The sequence below is a fragment of the Thamnophis elegans genome, unplaced genomic scaffold (assembly GCF_009769535.1).
Source record: "Thamnophis elegans isolate rThaEle1 unplaced genomic scaffold, rThaEle1.pri scaffold_62_arrow_ctg1, whole genome shotgun sequence".
NCBI lineage: Eukaryota > Metazoa > Chordata > Lepidosauria > Squamata > Colubridae > Thamnophis > Thamnophis elegans.
In genome coordinates, this window is record NW_022473900.1 from 18,474 (window position 1) to 39,055 (window position 20,582).

At 43.2% G+C, this 20,582-nt stretch overlaps 1 protein-coding gene across 1 annotated transcript in view; it reads right to left on the reverse strand.

Annotated features, from left to right (window-relative positions):
* Positions 1 to 255: 255 nt before the first annotated feature.
* Positions 256 to 20,582, reverse strand: part of LOC116523607 (NACHT, LRR and PYD domains-containing protein 12-like) — a 61,104-nt gene continuing 40,777 nt past the window's right edge. Inside the window, exons 5-10 of the mRNA XM_032238723.1 lie at positions 16,971 to 18,762; positions 15,812 to 15,913; positions 7,801 to 7,968; positions 5,107 to 5,277; positions 2,202 to 2,369; positions 256 to 313 (exon numbers count right to left, since the gene is read on the reverse strand). Of these exons, the coding sequence (XP_032094614.1) occupies positions 256 to 313; positions 2,202 to 2,369; positions 5,107 to 5,277; positions 7,801 to 7,968; positions 15,812 to 15,913; positions 16,971 to 18,762 (2,459 nt within the window). The remainder of the gene's footprint in view (positions 314 to 2,201; positions 2,370 to 5,106; positions 5,278 to 7,800; positions 7,969 to 15,811; positions 15,914 to 16,970; positions 18,763 to 20,582) is intronic.

The following is a 20,582-nucleotide window of genomic DNA, read 5'->3' on the forward strand; positions in this document are numbered from 1 at the left end:
TGCTGTGTTTAGTATTATAGGAACTGAAGAGACTATGGTTATATAGGGCAACTGAACTGCCTGTCCCTAGATATATTTTCAAAAGAGAAACAGTCAAGAGAAAGTAACACACATCAATTAAAAAGAAACAATGATCACTTACCATAGTTTTTTCTAATTTACATTTGGGTATTGAAGCCCCTTACACAGAATGTTCACCATTCTGGCATTTGAATCCTCGACCCACAACCATAATTTTTTTCAATATCGGGCTGTTCATGAGTACTCTTGCAAGATGCCAGCTGCAAGATCAGTCAACCATTTTCCAAAAAGCCTGCAGGTATGAATCCCTCCAAATTATTATTATTTCTTGGAAAATAAACATAAACCTATAGTCTTGAAGGAGCTGAAGAGAAGATGGAGAATATAGTTACGTATTTGCTGATAGCAATAGCAGTGGACTTATATACCGCTTCATAGGGCTTTCAGCCCTCTCTAAGCGGTTTACAGAGAGTCAGCATATTGCCCCCAACAATCTGGGTCCTCATTTTACCCACCTCGGAAGGATTGAAGGCTGAGTCACCCTGAGCCGGTGAGATTTGAACCGCTGAACTGCTGATCTAGCAGTAGCCTGCAGTGCTGCATTTAACCACTGCGCCACCTTGGCTCTGATAACAGAACTGCCTCTCCCATCTATAATTAATTTCATTTTTTAATTTCAGATCCATCTGGACCTTTACTCTGTATATAACTTTCCAAAGTCAACATTCTCATTACCTTTTGTGGTTATTCCAAAATAAGAAATAAGATTTTTTATTTCTTACATTTACATAAACCCTATTTTGCTTAGGATTGAAAAACAATCAGTATAAAGAAACATACTATTCTGAAGGTTTCTAATACAAGCAGATAACAAGCAATTTCCAGAAGTGATTAAGTTGTGAACCTTGTGTCCTTGGGACAAAGGTAGCAATTGCTTAGCAGCCAGATCTTGAAGCTCGCCAGAGACCTTTATCTTATGGTCTCCTCATGGGGAGACTAGAGTGCTTGGGAGCAATCTTAAGCCCTCTTCTTGTCCAGAGAGGAATGCTGATTTTGCCACTGCTTCCCTGGAAGTCTGGTAAGTCCAATTATTCAGTGCCAACAATAATCAAAGTAATATACAGTACAAAGTTCTTGAAAGTAAGATGGAAATTAAATTTTTCAATGTAGATTAGCAACTATTTCACAAGCCAATATTATATTAAAGCAGATCCCCAAATTTGTAAGTATAAGAAAGTTTTGAAGATAGTAATAGCAATAGCACTTAGACTTATATACCGCTTCACAGTGCTTTACAGCTCTCTCTAAGCAGTTTACAGAGTCAGTATATTGCCCCTCAATAATCTGTACCCTCATTTTACCAACCTTGGAAGGATGGAAGGCTGAATCAACCTTGAGATTGGTGAGATTCAAACTGCCAAATTGCAGACAACCAGCAGTCAACAGGAGTAGCCTGCACTATTGCATTCTAACCACTACACCATTATAGCTCTTCTACAGATCATTACTGTATTAAAGGAAGCTAGTAAACAAATGTTTACAGTGTAAGCAAAGCTGGAACTGACTTTTTCTGCATAAATCCTGATTTTTACTTTTCTCCCAGACCCTCCCCCTTGACTATTCATAAATCTTCCTACTATTCAAATTGTGTTTGTGTAAATCTTATGGTTTGGTGATTCTTTGGTAGACTTCTGCATTCCATATTCACATTTGGATCTTGCCCAGTCTGTTCCACCAGTTTGTTTCAGAATGGCACCTCTGGTTCCTGTCATCCTGTCAATCCCCTTCCCTGAATTCCCATTTCTCCCTCCTCTCTGCATACAGTGTAGTAGGCTGAAGTGATTATGATGGCAAAACTGGCAGAATATTATTAAATTACTGAGTTTATTCTCCAGGAATAGATCTCAGAAAAAAAAGTAATCCTTCAAAACAGATTCTCAGCACTTAACAGCTAAGAAGGTATCTTTGCAGTCAGAAGAAACACAGCTCTTAATCTCCTAGTAAATCTTGGAGGTCATCTTAATGCCTTTTTGACTATTTTTAGATAGAATTCTATCTAAAAAACACAAGTAAGTGAAGATAATGTGGTTATACATCAAACTTTAATTCCTTTTCCTTAATACTTTTCCAGAATTCAAGAGAAATGCACATCAGACTTAAAAAGAAACATGATTGCTCACCAGAGCTCTTCTACTTTACAGTGTCGATCTTGAAGCGCCTCACATATCATTTTGAATCGTTGCTCATTTGAATAACTTAGCACCAACCATACCTGTTTTATTGTCTGGCTTTTTCTAAATAGTTCTGCAACACGCCAGCTGCAGGATTCAGTCAACTCGGTACTAAGCCTATAAAAAAAAGATTCAAAACAATTAAAATTATTTCTTAAGAAAAGACAGTTAGCTTACCTGACTGGTCGTTCTATGTGCACCACCGGAGAATCTAAGCATGGGTTTTAACTTTGTCCATTTGCCTTGAGATAGAGTTTTAAAAAAGGCCTGGCCATGCCCTCTGGGCGGTCTAGTTCAGTTTTTCACAAAGGCGCAGCTGATCTGAGAGATGGAAATAAGGTTAAGTTCTGAAAAACACACTAGAAGGTAAGGCCTCCCCAGAGACCCTGGACCAAACTGCCCAAGGATGGAGTTGGATTCTCCCGCGGCGCACATAGAACAACCATTCAGGTAAGTCAATGGTCTTTCTCCTATGCACCGCTTGGTGAATCCAAGCATGGGATATGCCAAAGCATATGGATCCTAAGGGCGGGTACTGGATTGGTCCAGGGTCTCAGGAACCTCAATGACCCTCTGTAATACATGTCGCTGAACCGATGCCTTAGTGGAGGCAAACACGTCCAGTTTATAATGTTTGATGATGGAGATGACCAAGTCGCCACCCTGCATATCTCCTCCACGGAAGCTTGTGTTGCCCAGGCAGCAATGGTAGCCGCACTCTGAGTGGAGTGGGCTGTAATATGCCTGGATACCGGCCTGGCATGGATCTCATGTGCTTTAACCAATGCCCCACTATGTTAGAGGTTAGCTTCTGACTCATAGTCACTGATTGAAAGGTGATGAATAACGATTCCGTCTTCCTGAAGGCCGTGTTCTCTTGACATACCGGCATAGAGCCCTGATTACATCAATGTGGTGCCATCTTCTCTCGCACGGATGTGTCAGTCGCGGACAGAAGTTTACAACTCTGTCAGTATGAAAAATGCAGAGATCTGGGCAAACCAAGAGGGCTGCCAGTTCTGATACCCTCCTGGCCGAGGTGATGGCCATGAGGAAAACAGTCATAAACTGATGGTGCGAAGCAGCTCGAATGGCTCGGATGTGAGGGCCTGTAATATGATAGGCAACTCCCAGTTGGGAAAGCGATGAACTGCTGGAGGTCTGATGTTCACCACCCCTTTTAGGAAGGTTCACACCTGAGGATGATGAGCAAGAGTCTGGCCCTTGCCGACTTAGAGTACTGTAGATAAGTCAATTGACGATGAAGAGTGTTAGGAGTCAGAACCCTATCCAGTCCGTCTTAAAAGAAATCCAATATTTGTGGTACAGAAGCTGATCTGGAAACTATGTGACGAGATCTGCACCATCTGCAGAATGCAGCCCAGATGCCATTATAAATCCGCGTGGTGGAAGGACACCTCGCCGCCTGAATCATGTAGATGACCATCACCTTGGTGCAGGAATGGAAAGCAGGCCCATTCCTGAAAGGCCGGATGGGGAAGCAGGCCCCAATCCAACTTCTTCAGCTAATAACCCCTGCGGAATGGCCACATCAGGAGAACACTCCTGATTAGCCTGCAGATTGGGGAGATGAGCAGGCTGTGAGTGGGAGAATAGAGTGTCCAATGCCAAGGCTGGAGGGCAGTTGCTATTGTGTATCCTTCTGGAGGACTTGGAAGGCTGTTTCCCCAAGGCTTTCTGCCTTTTCCTTGCCTTCCTATCAGCTGTAGCGGAAGTGGCCCAAGCCACTGACCTGCTTCCCCGGGATCTGGAAGAAGTGCCCTTGGGGTAGGCCTGGCCTCCCTAGCACTAAAAGTCCCCGACGTGGGCTGCGATTCTGGGGAAACCTCTGCCCCAGTGCTGCTCTCTGATATAGTGGTCAGCCATCTTAGGGGTAGCCCACCACAGAATGTGGCTCTTATTGTATGAAGAGTGGAATTAGCAAAAAGGCCCTGTGGAATAGGGAGGCCAAAACTCTGCAAAACTGCACCCAATTAAATATGTTGGTGGAGCAAATAACTGCTGTCTGCCAACTCCAAACCTCTAATTAGGCTCTAGCCAGTCTGAATAGTGCGAGTGGACAGGAACAATGAGAACACTTTCCCTGAGGAAGCTCTGAGAACCGTGCTGCACCAAGCAGAGACAAACTGTGCAAAGGCATGGACCCAACATTCAACTTCCTGGTGCCAAAAGAACCAGTCGCCTCAGTAAGCAGAAGGCTTCAAAATGGCAGCCTATCAATCAAAATGGTGGCCATCACTAAAATAAAATGGCGCAAAATACAAAAAGCGGACAGAGAGCAGAGTGCGAATGGCGTACTGGCTCCCAAAATTCTGATAGGAAAACTCGCTGCAGCCCCTGCAAGCCCAGACACAATAAGGTGGCCAGGACTTGCGCAACAAAAGGAGGCTAGTCGAGTGATCGGACAACACTCCAGCTGCTAAGGAAGCTCGCCATACAGGAACCGCAATTCCATTCACACGCCAAAGAAAACAACAACAACCATTGATCACCCTACTGCCGGTTAATCATCTCAGGGTAGTGGCAGTTCTAGCCGGCGGAGTGGGGAAACCAGCACACTCACCTCCAATCAATCCACATTCAAGTAAGCCTAAAAATATTTAGCTACAGATTCTAGTAAAAAAAAACAACTAATCACTTAAATAATTTTTGCCTAGAGAAAAATTATTTGTGACTCTCTAAGGCTGGACTGAGTTAAAAAACTGAACTAGACCGGCCAGAGGGGTGTGGCCAAGCAGTGCACAGGAGAACAAGCATGGGCTACATTGTTGTAGGAACTGAAGAGAATATGGTTATGTTTAGCAACTGAACTGCCTCTCCCTGGATCACTTACCATAGTTTTTCTACTTTACAGTTTCTGTGTAGAAGCCCCCAAAACATCATATGTGCTGTTTTGTCATCTATATTGTAGAGATACAACTTTAACTCTTTTAATTTCTGGTTTCTCCAAAATATATCTGCAAGATCCATGCTGCATTTTTGGGTCATGCCCTTTACATTCAGCCTGCAGGTATAAATCCCAAAAGTTATAATTATTTATGGGAAAAGAAAGATAGATATAAACATTCAGTTCTTGGGGAAACTGAAGAGAATATGGATGTTTGTGATAATACAACTGCCTCTCCGAGAATACATTTCCAAAACATAAGCAGGTACTTTTGCTTTTGGAACAATGACAAACATTGATGAGATCAATATCAGTACTAATATTTTGAGTTTTATAATGAATTTTCTTAGAAATATAAATCTAACTGTATACATTTAATGAAGAAATGAATGGAAGAACTCTTTTTAAATATTATTATTACTGTAAATCCTTTATTTACTGATATTATATTTTTTATCCTCTGTGTATTTTCCTACCTTCTATTTATTCTGGTTTTGGCTTTGATGTTTCAAATAGAAAAATTATTGATTTTCACAGGTTTTATGCTGCCTGGCTCCTCCCCCCCCCCCAAATACATCAAGAGGTTATAGGTGTTTATTCAACACCCCCCCCCCCAAAAAAAAAAAATAGATCCTCATTTCACAGATTCAGATTTGGAGCTCAGCACAGCAAAAATCATTGGGTAACTAAGTCCAGTGGGCACACATGAAGTCCAGGAAAACAGTTCACAAGTCCAATGAGTCAGGATATATGGCACAAGCACACAAGGCACAGCACTGGGTAGGTTGCTCTAGCACTGCTCAGATCAGGATTAAAAGGCAATACTGGTACAGTCCTTCATAAGAGGTGACTTTGCCTTCTTGTGAGTAGTCTAGCTCACTGGCATTGTGCCTGTCTCCACTCTGCTCTACTTGTCCTTGGATTGGGAGGAGGTGTGGACTCCAACTCCTCTTCATTGCTAACTGGTGGTAGTTGCTCCCAGTCCTCATTTGAAGACTCGCCAGGAGACTCACCTGGCTAACTTGCTGCAGCTATGCCTTGAATCACTTGGCTTCAACCTATTGCTCGCCCAATTGAGGCTGCTCCACCAAAATAGCACTTTCTGAGCCCCAATCCCCAAACACTCAGTTCCGTGCTTTCCTCTGCCAACTCAAACTCACTCTCCTCCTCCAAACTCATGCCAGCAGGGCATTTGAAGGCAGATCCATGACAAGTTTGAAACTACTAAATAACAGCTATGCTTGGCCTCCATTAAATCCAGGGAGAAGAGTCCAGCCAGCATTCAAACGTGACATCAGTTCTAGAGCTCCTAATCATAACAAATAACTCTCTGTAAAATGGGGAACTCCGTCAATATCAAGGATAAACATAAAAGGAGAAATACATTAGAATCATTTAAACAAACACACAGCCTTTATAGAATCATAAGGCTGGAAGGGATTTTCAGGGTCTTCTAGTTCAACCCCTGCTCAAAGCAAGAGACATTATTGCATCCTGGAAATAGCTGCCCATTCTGTTCTTGAAGACCTCCAGGGATGAAGTACAACAACTCAAGGAGGCAAGCTGTTTCATTGATTAATTTTTTTTCCTGCCAGGAAATTTATCTTTAGTTCCAGATTGATCTCTCTTTAATGAGCTTCCAACCACTGCTTCCTGTCCTGCCGTCAGATGATTTGGACACACTCTTTTCTTTGATAGCCTCTCAAGAAGACAGCTATCACATCACCCCTCATTTATTTCCTCAATAGGCTACAGACACTTAGTTCTGTTAACTGTTAATTTAGGGGTAGAAGTAGGAGTAGGAACCTTCTTTAATGGCCAAGTGTAATTAGACATACAAGGAATTTGTTTCCAGTATTTAAGCTCTCCGTGTACATACCTGTAAGTTGCAGATCATAAATCATAATATACAATCTTTATATACATAAGATACAAACAAATAATAAAACATAAGATACTAGTAGGATAAGAAAGTAGGAAAGTTGAGAAAGATGAGAAGGCTGAAAAACATGAGAAGGGTGAGAAGATGAGAAGGATAATAGCAATACAGCCCTACTACAAAATATATTTAGAACTAAGAGAGTGCTGAAGGAATTAGGCATTTAGCAGAGTGATGGCATTTTAGCAAAAGCTCTCCTATTCTACCACTTCTTACAATATTAGACGACACAGTATCAACAGTAGAGACCTTCGGGTTTCAGGGTTCTTTAATCTCCCAGGACTTGAAATGGACACCTAATATCAGAACCATCATTAAAAAGACACAATAAAAATGCTCTTCCACCATCAATTCAGAAAGCTCAGATTGCCCAAGGAGCTACTGATACAGTTCTATAGAGGATTATTATCTATCATATAATCATATAAATTAGTCCATATAGGTGTGCAGGCCCAGCGTCTTATCATGTGAGCCACCATCCCACTCATAATCACTACTGTTGAGCCAAATACAGTCTATTCTATACAAGTGTGTTTGGTTTCCCTGCCTAAGTGTACGACCTAAGTTTTATCACCACTGAACTGCATCTCGTTCAATAGGGCCCAAAGCTCAACTCTTTCAAGATCTTTCTGAATCTTGAATCTGTTTTCCAATTCCCCCCAGCTTTGTGTCAAACTGAAAAAAAAATACTGATCACTCACTCCAGTGTTTCTATTTCACATGGACGTTGGAGCGCCGAACACAACAATTCCACTGCACTGTGATTTGTATCTTCAAAGATAAAATTTAATTCCTTCAACTTCTGGTTTTTCCTAAAGACTTCAACAAGTTGCAATCTGCAGGATACTGTAACATGCAAGTTTTCCAACCTGAAAGTGCAGTAAATATTCAGAAGAATTAGAATAATACTTTCTGCTTCGGTTTACATTTATTTTTATGATGTATTTATTATAATTTTCAAAGAAGAATGGAAAGAAAAAGAGTACAATTACAAAATTAGATATATGAAAATTGATGAATAGATAATAATTGCACTCAATAAAAATTATAGATATGGGAATCAACAAATCTAAAATATTTTATGTCTAGGATAATAAATAAAATATTAAATATTAAAATATTAAAATATTCCCTTTTTCTTTTTTTCTTTTCTTATAGTAAATACCCTGTATATAAGTGATTGCAAATGGAATGTGAAAAATGAATAAAATATATTTAAAAAAAAAAAACAAATCTAAAATATTTTATGTCTAGGATAATAAATAAAATATTAAAAATATCCTATAAATAGTGTGTAGATTATACATCAAAGTAAAAAATGAACTATGAAACACTAATGTTGGATTTGGCACAATTTCATGTATGTAGTTGTCATCTTATCTGTATTCCAAACAGAATAGATTTCTAAATCCAATATCCTTTTAAAATATGAAGTGAACTTAGATAATGAACTACACTCCCACAATTTAGTTAGTCATGGGTCAACAGATGGGATCACCATCTTTTTCAAAAAAGAATATATAAAATTCTTTGTCCTCGGCCTTTGGCAACCAACAAGACAGCAAGCGGGATGCCTTCCACAATCCCGTGACATGCAAGTTCAGACAGAATTTTGAAAAAATGTTTTGTCCAATATGATACAAAGGCAATAATCAAGATAGCTACAAGCTTGGCACAAGTCGAGATGGGGAATTGAATCACAAGTAAGAGATGCAAGGAGAAAAGATAAGAGACCTGGTGATGGGAAGCTTGAGTCACCTGAGGCTTAAAATATTTTTCTCAGAATTTAGTCTCAGGGAGTGAGGCCAATAAGTCAACCATACTGATATTCCACCCAATATGCAACTGTGGCAGTTTTCTTCTTAGTATTGGGTTTTCTGCAGGTTGCCTTTGTCCCTGCCAAATTTCTCAGATCTACCAGGTTCTGCTCTATTTGAGGCTGTCACTGGAGAAGTGAAGGCATCCTAGGGGCTTACTGGAACTGACTCAACCAGGGTGTACTCATTGACTCTGTGACTAAAATGATCAAGGCCAAGACTATAGTCTCTAGAGCCTTTAAATGTAATTCTTCCCCATCATCCTCATCAGATAACATGATGAGCAGATCTATAGCAACTTTGAAGTCAAGCATGGTAGCTTAAACAGTCAGATGCCATGGCCACAAGCCAGTTTAGACCATCCAGTCCATTAGTTACCCACAGAATTGTCAAAGGACCAATGGGGGAGGAGAGTTAACCAATAATGGCCAGGTAAAGTGGAAAGTGGAAGGAGGGAATGACAGCTTGATGAAGAAAGGTGGAGCTCTTGAGTGTTTGTGCCAGCACTCAAGGTCATACAGCCTGAGAAAGATTTTGGTTTAACCCAAATATTTCAGCATTCTGTGAACAGCTAGGTGAATCTTAATTGACTGGTGACAGACTGATCATGGGGGGAGGCTCGGATGAGGGCAATCTTTTTGCATGGGAACCTTAGTTCTATCCTGAACCTACTACAGCCAACATCTTTTAGTAAAAGAACCTATCACTTCACCTAAATGGAGTTGAGGATCTTTCTTTCCTAAGGAAACAAATTGGGGCACTTCTGACAATATGTCTCTGGCATGCAGCAGTGGGTTCCAGATCCCATTCCAACTGGTACGGTTGGAACGGACCCAGCATCATCCACATGGACACATGCAGTCTTACTGTCCAGTGATGACTCTATGAGCCTCCGTGACACTTCAGCTGCTCAGTGGAGCGTTGCGTAGGTGCTGCACATAGCGTGTGCGGAAGCGCCGAAGACTTTAAAGGCAGGTAAGGAGTGCAGGCGGGCAGGTGGGCCCTCCGGAGCACCATACTGGAACAGTACCCAGTGCTCCAGGGAGGCTCCAGTATGCCCGTACCAGGGCGTACCACCTGCAACCCACCATTGCTGGCATGTAACCAAATCATTCTGAACTCATAGAGTAGACACAGTGCTGAATTCAGATGCCTACAATAGTGAAAACTAATGATAGTTACTTGGAACCCTGGCAGAGGGTGGATTTGAAAACTGTTGCCTCTAATCAACACCAAAAGGCATTACCATATTTTTCGGAGTATAAGACGCACCAAGGTTTTGAAGAGGCAATTTTTTTAAAAAAGTAGGTAGGTAGATAAAGGGGGAGGAAAGAAATAGTGATAGAGAAATACAGTAGGTAGGTAGGGGGAGAGAGGGGGTAGGTAGGTAGGTAGGTAGGTAGGTAGGTAGAGGGATAGAGAGAGAAATAGAAAGGGAGAGAGAAATACAGTAGATAGATAGGGAGAGAGAGAGGTAGGTAGGTAGGCAGGTAGGTAGGTAGGTAGAGGGATAGAGAGGGGGGGAAATACAGTAGGTAGGTAGGGAGAGAGGGGGGTAGGTAGGGAGAGAGAGAGATAGGTAGGTAGGTAGGTAGGTAGAGGGATAGAGAGAGAGAGAGAGGGAGAAATACAGTCGTTAGGTAGGTAGGTAGAGGGAGAGAGAGAGAGATAGAGAAAGGGAGAAATACAGTAGGTAGGGAGAGAGAGAGTAGGTAGGTACAGTAGGTAGATAGGTAGATGTTTCCAGGTGTGCATATCCATGTGCTGGAGAAGAAAATCGCTGACAATCTACAGCACTTAACTTTGTTCCTGCTGGCACAGCATTTGATCCACGTTATTCGCATCAATCAGTTAAAAGAGCTTTCCAAAAGGAAAAAAAAGTTTTTGCACTTTGCAAACCTCCCCAAAACGGCCCATTTTTCATCAAAATGGGCCCGTTTTTTTTTCAAATAAAAGCCATGAAGAGCCTTGGGGTGGCTTGCAGAGTGCTCCTGGAGGACGGTCAAAAACGAGCAAAATAACTGGCCCGTTTTTCGCAAAAATGGGCCCATTTTTTGTAAAGAAAATTGCATGTCTAGCCTTATAGAGGCTTATAAGGAATATGCCCTCAAGTATATTTCTAGGACTTTTGGACTGGTTATCTTGGCTCCAACTGTTGCCAGTATTACCATCTTTCACGGCTTGTGGACTACCAGCATTGACAGCTTTATTACCTCCTACTGCGACCCCTGGACTACCAACGGGGAGAGTGCCTGTTTATTCCATCTAAGCCAGGTATTTGCGGTATTCCACCTTTAGTACCTATGTTAGCTGGCTCCCCCAGTTCATCTTTATGGACCTGGCCTGTTGGACTCCTAGTTTAATATTTTCGTTCCCGGACTATGACCATTATTACGACCATCACCGGTCATTACCATTAACATCTTAGGAACTTTATTTTAGCCACCTTGACTATTACCCCTCTTATATTAGATTACCAGAGAAAGAGGTTACTCTATCTCCCTTACACCTCGCCAGCTTTGACCGGCAGATTGTGCCTCGTTCCACGTACTTACGTTTCTACGTAAGGATCTACTCGCCTAGCTTTAACATCTTTTTAATATTTGCGCAATTTCTCTTGTATGTAGTGTGAATGTGTGTGATTGTGAGTGAATGATCCCACCTTTTTAACTTAATGTAATCCCTTTGTTTATATTATATTGTTGTAACTTTTTAAATTTCTTGTGGGGGTTTGAGTGAGTGAGCACTTGGGTGTGTATGTGAGGTTTGGGATTGGAACTGGGTTCCCCCACACTGAGTGCTCTGCAGAAGTGTTGGGGGGATCTGGGCCATTCCAAATCTCAGGATGATTGATTCGAAGGGCCTGCCAGGGAATGCGGGGGCTATGGGGGTGGGTGGAGGGACCACGGACACGGGAGTGGGCCGGAACATTACGGTCTTAATAGGGAGGGGCAGATATGGTGGGGACTTTAGGGCTAGCCATTACCGGGTAAGGAGGGTTCGCTACGTCACAGAGATCCCTCCTTCCGGCCCTACTAGTCCCACTCCAAGGCCAGATGGCGTGAGTAATCAGGACCCTGGTCTCAGGCTGCTGTCGCTAAATGCCAGGTCTGTAGTTCACAAGGCTCCCCTCGTCCGGGACCTAATTTTAGACGAGGGGGCAAACCTGGCATGTATTACTGAAACCTGGCTGGGCCCGGAGGGAGGAGTCCCTCTCACTGAGATGTGCCCACAGGGTTTTCAGGTGCTTCATCAACCGTGAGCCCAGAGAAGGGGTTGGGGTGTGGCTATTGTTATCCGAGAGTCTCTAGCTCCTCGTAGGATCCCTGCTCCGGAGCTTGTCGGGTGTGAGTCCTTGCTGGTGAATTTGGACCTCGAGGGTCAAGTGGGCTTGTTGTTAACGTACCTGCCTCCCAACAGCGTTGCAACATCCCTCCCCTCGCTCCTCGAGTCAGTAGCCGAGCTGGCAATTGAGTTCCCCAGGCTTATGGTCCTGGGGGACTTCAATTTGCCTTTGCTCGGTGAGCACTCTGAGGGAGCGCAGGAGTTCATGGCTTCCATGACAGCCATGGGCTTGGCCCAAGTAATCCGGGGCCCGACTCACTCGGTGGGTCACACGCTCGACCTCGTATTCCTTTCGGAGCAGTGGAGTTGTGATCTTGGTTTGAGGGGTAGGGAGACTTACCCCTGTCATGGTCGGACCACTACCTACTGAGGCTTGACTTTCGGAGGCCAAACCCCCACTGTAGGGAGGAGGAACCGATTAGGTGGTTCCACCCCAGGCACCTTATGCACCCTTTGGGCTTTCAGACGGCACTTGGTGTTGTTCCTGATACCCTCGCCCGCAGTCCGGCGGAGACCCTGGTTGCTGCTTGGAACTCAGCAGCGTCAGAGGCTCTCAACCGGATTGCGCTTTTACGGCCGATCCGAGGCAGTGGATCCAGGAGGGCTCCTTGGTTTACTGAGGAACTCCGGGAGATGAAGTGCCAAAAGAGACGCCTAGAGCACCGCTGGAGATCCAGTAAGTCCGAGTCAGTCCGGGCACTATTAAAATCCTGCATCAGAGTTTACCTTCGGGCAATTAGGACGTCAAATAGAACACATATTGCCACTCTGATAGCTTCTGCTGAGTCGCGCCCAGCCGCCTTGTTTAGGATAACCCGTTCCCTCCTGAATAGGAGGGATACGCATGATCCTTTGTGAGGTAGAGCTGAGGAATACGTCCAATTCCTCGCGGATAAAGTTGCTCGGCTTCGGGCGGACCTGGACTCCAATTGCGCAGAGCCAGCCGAGGCACCAGGGGAGAATCTGGAGCATCATCTCTGGATTGATTTTCAACTTGTTACCCCTGAGGAAGTGGACAAGGCCATGGGAGCTGTGAGTGCCTCCACATGTGTGCTGGACCCGTGCCTCTCCTGGCTGGTTGCTAACAGCAGGGAGGTGACACGGGGCTGGATCCAGGCGGTTGTTACCGCCTCCCTTCCGGAGGGGTTCTTTCCCCCCACTTTAAAGGTGGCGGTGGTGAGATCCCTCCTGAAGAAGCCATCTTTGGATCCAGCCGTTTTAAATAACTATCGTCCAGTCTCCAACCTTCCCTTCGTGGGGAAGGTTGTTGAGAAAGTGGTGGCCTCTCAGCTCCGGCGGTCCTTGGAGGAAACCGATTATCTAGATCCCTTTCAGTCAGGATTTAGGCCTGGCTACAGCACGGAAACCGCGTTGGTCGCACTGACCGATGATCTCTGGAGAGCCAGGGATGGGGGCCACGCCTCCATCCTAGTGCTCTTTGACCTCTCAGCAGCCTTTGATACCATCGACCATGGTATCCTTCTGCGACGACTGCGGGAGGTGGGGGTGGGAGGCACCATTCTACAGTGGTTCTCCTCTTACCTCTCGGACAGGTCGCAGTCGGTGTTGGTCGGAGGGCAGAGATCGACCCCTAGGCCCCTGAATTATGGGGTGCCGCAGGGTTCGGTCCTGTCCCCCCTCCTGTTTAATATCTACATGAAGCCGCTGGGTGAGATCATTCGACGGCACGGGATAAAATACCATCAGTATGCGGACGATACACAGCTGTATCTGTCCGCCCCGTGACAACTCAGTGAAGCGGTTGACGTGATGTGCCAGTGCCTCGAGGCTGTCAGGGTCTGGATGGGGGTTAACAAGCTCGCACTCAATCCGGATAAGACCGAGTGGCTGGTGTGTTTCCCTCCCACTAATTGGCCAAGTTTTCCATCTCTCAGGCTGGGGGGTCAAACAGTACGTCCCTCAGACAGGATTTGCAATTTGGGAGTCCTCCTGGACCCACAGCTGACTTTTGAACACCACTTGTCGGCTGTGACCAGGGGGACATTTGTCCAGGTTCGCCTGGTGCACCAGTTGCGTCCCTACCTGACCCGGGAGGCCCTCGCAACAGTCACTCATGCCCTTCTGACCTCAAGACTGGACTACTGCAATGTGCTCTACATGGGGCAGCCCTTGAAGAGCATTCGGAGACTTCAGCTTGTCCAGAATGCAGCCGTGCGAGCGATTGTGGGTGCACCTCGGTACACCCACGTTACACCTACCCTCCGCGAGCTGCACTGGCTGCCTATTGGTCTTCGGATACGCTTCAAGGCGCTAGTCGTCACTTATAAAGCCCTACATGGTATTGGACCTGGGTACTTGAGAGACCGCCTGCTGCCAATTACCTCCAATAGACCGATCAGATCCCACAGATTAGGCCTCCTTCGAATTCCATCCACTGGCCAATGCCGACTGGCGACCACCCGGAGGAGGGCCTTCTCTGTGGCTGCTCTGGCTCTCTGGAACGAGCTCCCCGTGGAGATTCGGACCCTTTCCACAAAGCCCTTAAAACCTGGTTGTTCCGACAGGCCTGGGGCTGATGAGTTCCTGTCCCCACTCGAATGGTATGCCTGTTGAGTTGTTTTAAATTGTGGTATTGTTTGTCCATGTCTTTTTTCCCTATTTGTATCCCCTATCCCCCCCCCCCCTGACTTGAGTTGTGAGCCGCCCTGAGTCCCTTTTTGGGAAAAGGGCAGCATAGAAATATAATAAATTCAATTCAATTCAATTCAATTATAGTGTGCTGCTGGGGGCTGGAGGGGGCAAAAAACGGCCCATTTTTTGCTCATCTCTGCCCTCCCTAGCCCCCAGGAGATCTCTGAAAGCCTCCATAAGATTATGCACCACCATTTTGGTGAAGGGGCGGGGCTTCAGGAAGGCAAAAAATGTTGCATTCGATGTATGACATACCCAGATTTTCAGCTTCTTTTTTGAGGAAAAAAGGTGCGTCTTATACTCTGAAAAATACGGTAATCCTATATTAGTCTGTCTGAAGGGATAAATGCATAAACCAAGTGCAAGCTAATATCCTGATTTCCATTCCTATTCCAGTAGCAAGGTGGGAACACTACTCTGGGGAGAAGACAAATGAAGTATGGTTGAAGTGAGGCCAGCTATAGCTCCAAATACACAATACTCTTTAGGCCATGTGTTACAATGTTTGAAAAATGAAGCTGTTCCATTTCAACAACTCCAACTCTCATGTTTCTTATAGAAGGACAATATCCTAATTCTATGGTGTGAAAAAAAAATGCCAACCTGAAAGATTCTGAAAAATATGCTAAAGAGGACAAAAGCATTCTTAAGTGAATCAGTCAAGGGGCAGTGGTGAAAACACGGGTCAATTTGAATGGGGTACAAGACAATTCTAGTCCTGATTACATCATATGGAGGCAACAATGCTGCATTCTTGGGGATCTCCATATGACCTAACCTATGTCTTGGATGGAACTGCCTTGGCTATTAATCATCTTGAATTATAAATCTGGGTGCTAAAGAATGTATTGGTTTCTTTATCAATAACATCTGTGGTGAAATACAAGCAGTTTCTTACCTCAAGACTCTTAGGTTTCTCAGCTTTGTCAGTGATTTAAAGAAATCTTCCATATATCCTTCATCCAATTTAAATGGCTTCCAGTCCCGGTGTGAATGTACTCTTGTTGCAGAATTGGAAAAATAGTAGTACAAAAAGACCATATTGTAAATGAAATGATTATGGAGCTCTATATGCAGGAATTAAGAAATTAAAACTAAGATGGCATCCAAGATACAAAAAAAATGAATAAAGTGAGAGAAATTTTAAGGAGTCCTAAGTAGCAGGATATAGATGTGAGAAGTAGTTTACACATGTTATATACCCATGCATGCAAGCATACCATGCATATTCCTCTTCATGCATATTCCACTTCATTCGCATCCCAATAATAATTACTGCCTATAATTATAAACAAGTGGGACTGTCTAGATTGCTGCCTGAGCTTCATTTAATTTTCGGAAAACATCTCTGCTGCAAATGGCTATTGGGAATTCTGACAAGAAAGCTTTTTCCCCTATGCAATAACTTTGGGCAGTGAAGTGTTATTGTACAAAATCACTGAAAGGACTTGACATTTATTTTAAAAACAGGTCATTAGTAGAACAGGTAAAGGGGGAACTGCCTTTTTTAAGGTGAAGTTGAGAAGAGTATTATCACATATCCATTTTTTCTATAGGAGGTGACAGGGAAAATAGAAAAAAAGGTATTTTCTTTTTCCTTTTATTAGTCTATCCTGTCAATTACAAAGGGTAATGAATGGATGAGGGCTAGTAGAAAAGTGTGTTGTCCATTCACGGGTAATCCATGCTTGTTTCCTTCACACTGTTATAATTTTATCAATCCTCCAAGTCCAGGTTAAAGGGATGAACAGATTATCAGCCAGAAAAGCAAGCAGGGAATCAGGCACTTGTGAGAGCTTCCAGATCAATCAGTCAGAGCAACTGAAGCCCAATACAGATAACAAGGGAACACATTTTGGTAGAGAGCATAATATGTTTTAAAGGATATATAATGATTTAGACATTCCTAATCTAACTGCTGAAAGTTATTACGCACATTCTAAAGAGGCATTTTTTAACCCATATTTATATTTTGGAGACTAGGTCTGAGAACAGCAGTGGGATTATTATAATCTGAATTAATTGCCCAAATATTATAAACTTTCAAAAATACTTACTTGTTTTTTGGAAGAAATAATCCATTATCTGCCTGATATATAGATGTAGGGCTTCGAACATAGAGATACTCCAAATTTTGACAGTGCTGTATACAATAGGTCAGGATCATCAATTCCATATATGAGTTGCACTGATAATTTATTTCAGTGATAGCACATAGCGCATCTCTTACAAAATTCTCATCTTGTGTCTCATATAAGTAACTAAGTATTTCTTTTTCCAAATACAAATGAATTTTTATATGAAAGGAATTGTATAAATACAGCATATGCTTATCTTGTGTGATCCAATTCAGGTCGATCGCGTTAATTTTGCTGTTAATGTTTTTTTTTACCCAGTTTAATAATAACTCTTTATTCTCGCAAGAAATTTCCCATCCAAATTCTTTTTTCAACTCTCTCATTCTATTTTCTTCATTTAGAAAACCAAAGAGGAAACGAAATTCTACTGCAAATTCAGACCTAAAATATTCACACTTTGTGCTGGGGTCCTCAAAAGTTTGTCTTTTTAAAAGTGCCCGCAAATTTGTATTCAGGTTTTCAGAATGGTGCTGCTCTCCTCCTTTCAGAACATAAAACAAAGAAGCAAAAAACTCCTGGAAGCTTAAGTGAATGAAACTGAAGTTTTTAATACAGTGAATATCTCGTTTGAAGTTGTTCTCATTCAGAAAGAGGGGGAAGAAGTCATCCTGAACCAAATTGTCCTTCATGACTTCTTCTTCTGTAAACAGTATTTGCTGCTTCCAGATGCCCTCTGCAGCCAAAGAGCAGACGTTTTTCAACTTTCTTTGGACATCCTGTTCGGATTCTTTGTGGTGATACTTTAACAAGCTGGAGAGATACAGCATATAGATTTCAGTGAGAGTGCATGGCATCTTCTGGAGATTTATACCTCCCTCCATCTCTTGTTTCAACACTGTGCAGATGATCCAGCTCACAAGGGGAATGACACACATGGTGAAAAGTGTATCATTTTGTTGCACAAATCTGAGAGCTTGAGTTGCTTGGTCTTTATCATCTCCAAAAAAATTCTGGAAATATTCTTCCATCTTCTCTCCAGAAAACCCCAATATCTGGAAAAAATGTGGATATTCTAAATATCGATTGAGTTTCTTCAAAGCAATAGGTCTTGTTGTGATTATAAGAAAGGATTCAGGAAGAAGCTTTTTTTGGAATAAACTTCTCAAAATAATTTTTATAGGTTCCTTCTTCCAGGGATCAGAGCAACAGGAATCTTCAGCCTCATCAAAAGAATACCTTAATTCATCAAACCCATCAATTATGAACAGAAGCTTCCTTTCATTCTTCAGTATGTTTTGAATGAAGTTTTCTACAGCATGACACCTGGGCCATTGTTTTGAAATTATCTCTGCAATGCTACTCTTTTCTGACTCTGCATGGCAATTAAACTCTCTACAAGAAATATAAAAAACACAATTAAATCGATCAGGGTAAAATTGTTGAGAAGCCCAATCCAACATGATTTTTTTGGCCATCATAGTTTTTCCAATTCCTGCAGCTCCTTGCAACACAACAGTTTTTGGATTTAGTCCATGTATAGGGTCAAATAATGTTTTAATTTTGGCTGAAGACTCAGGTCTCTTGCTGATTGCTTGAATTTCAGTATGTTTCCTTCCTATTGCTTGAATTCCATTTACCCTTTCCTGTTGAGACAGTTGACCACGTAGGATGGTTAGCGTTGAGTATCTCTTATCTAGGGACACACGTTCACCAGGATCAGAATTAGGATCTTCAATAGTTTCAAACTGTGTTTTAACATAGCTTCTGTAATCTAAAGCAAGAAAAAAAGTCAAATTAGAAGTTTTAAAAATAAGGCTTGCAAAACACACTGGTTTTTTTTGTTGCTGGATCTTCTCCTTGAAGCCACCTTCATCCTCCCCATTCTGGATTATGTTTACAGGATCAATTAATTAATCAAAAAAGGAATTGATTTCAAGAAGCAAATGTTTGTTATTAAATACATTAAATAATAATTATTTATTAAATATTAGCTTCTTTTTCCACAAAATATTTCTCAAATAATTGCACTCAACACTAACAGGTTATATAAAAATGTTTCTTTGGACTTTGATAGACAGAGGTTTTTAAACCTTATTCCCTTGGAATATGCTAAATACTCTTAGAATGAATTTAATACCAGCATAATATATATGTTCTTTCCTCACTACACATATAGCTAAACCCACCTATCCTCCATTAAACAGACGATGTGCATAGATCTGGATGCTTTATTGAAAGAACAGGATATGGTGGAACTGTGGAAAATAGGAATACATACAATGAGAACCAAATACAAGACAGGCAGTATTGATTTACTCCTGAACATAACAATTAATAAATACAAGTAATCTAAATCTCACCAGCGATGCTCTGTGTGTGGGATGCAATTTGTCCTTGGATGATGCAGATTAAGATGGATTCTTTTTTATGCTTCTGCTTCCACAAATTTACTAAAGGAAAATAGAATCTAGCTTCCTAATGTGCACTGGTGGCTCTCCAGCTTCAGCGTACCTTGGAGGAAGCTAACTATCTTGACCCCTTCCAGTCTGGCTTCAGACCCGGTTACAGCACAGAAACCGCTTTGGTCGCATTGACTGATGATCTCTGGAGAGCTAGGGATGGAGGCCATGCTTCCATCCTAGTTCTCCTGGACCTTTCAGCGGCTTTCGATACCATCGACCATGGTATCCTTCTGCGACGACTGCGGGAGATAGGGGTGGGCGGCACTGTCTTGCAGTGGTTCTCCTCCTATCTCTCGGACAGGTCGCAGTCGGTGTTGGTGGGGGGGCAGAGATCGTCCCTGAGGCCCCTAACTTATGGGGTGCCGCAGGGGTCGGTCTTATCCCCCTACTATTTAACATTTACATGAAACCGCTGGGCGAGATCATCCGAAGGCATGGGATAAAATACCACCAATATGCGGACGATACACAGTTGTATCTGTCCGCCCTGTGCCAACTCAATGAAGCGGTGGACGTGATGAACCGGGGTCTGGAAGCCGTTAAAGACTGGATGAGAGCAAACAAGCTGATACTCAACCCAGACAAGACCGAGTGGCTGTTGTGTTTCCCTCCCAAAAATTTGACCAACGTACCATCACTCAGGCTGGGGGGACAAAATTTACACCCCTCAGAAAGGGCCCGCAACTTGGGAGTCCTCCTGGATTCACAGCTAACTTTTGACCACCATCTCTCAGCTGTGACCAGGGGGGCATTTGCCCAGGTTCGCCTGGTGCGCCAGTTGCGGCCCTACCTGAATCGGGAGGCCCTCACAACAGTCACTCGAGCCCTTGTGATCTCTAGGCTGGAATACTGTAATGTGCTCTACATGGGGCTGCCCTTGAAGAGCATCCGAAGACTTCAGCTAGTCCAGAATGCGGCCGCGCGAGTGATCGTGGGCGCACCACGGTTCGCCCACATAACACCGATCCTCCGTGAGCTGCACTGGCTACCTGTTGATCTCCGGGTGCACTTCAAGGTTCTACTCACCACCTATAAAGCGCTCCATGGTAGTGGATCTGGCTATTTGAGAGACCGCCTTCTGCCAATCACCTCCCTGCGTCCCATCAGATCGCATAGAGTTGGCCTCCTC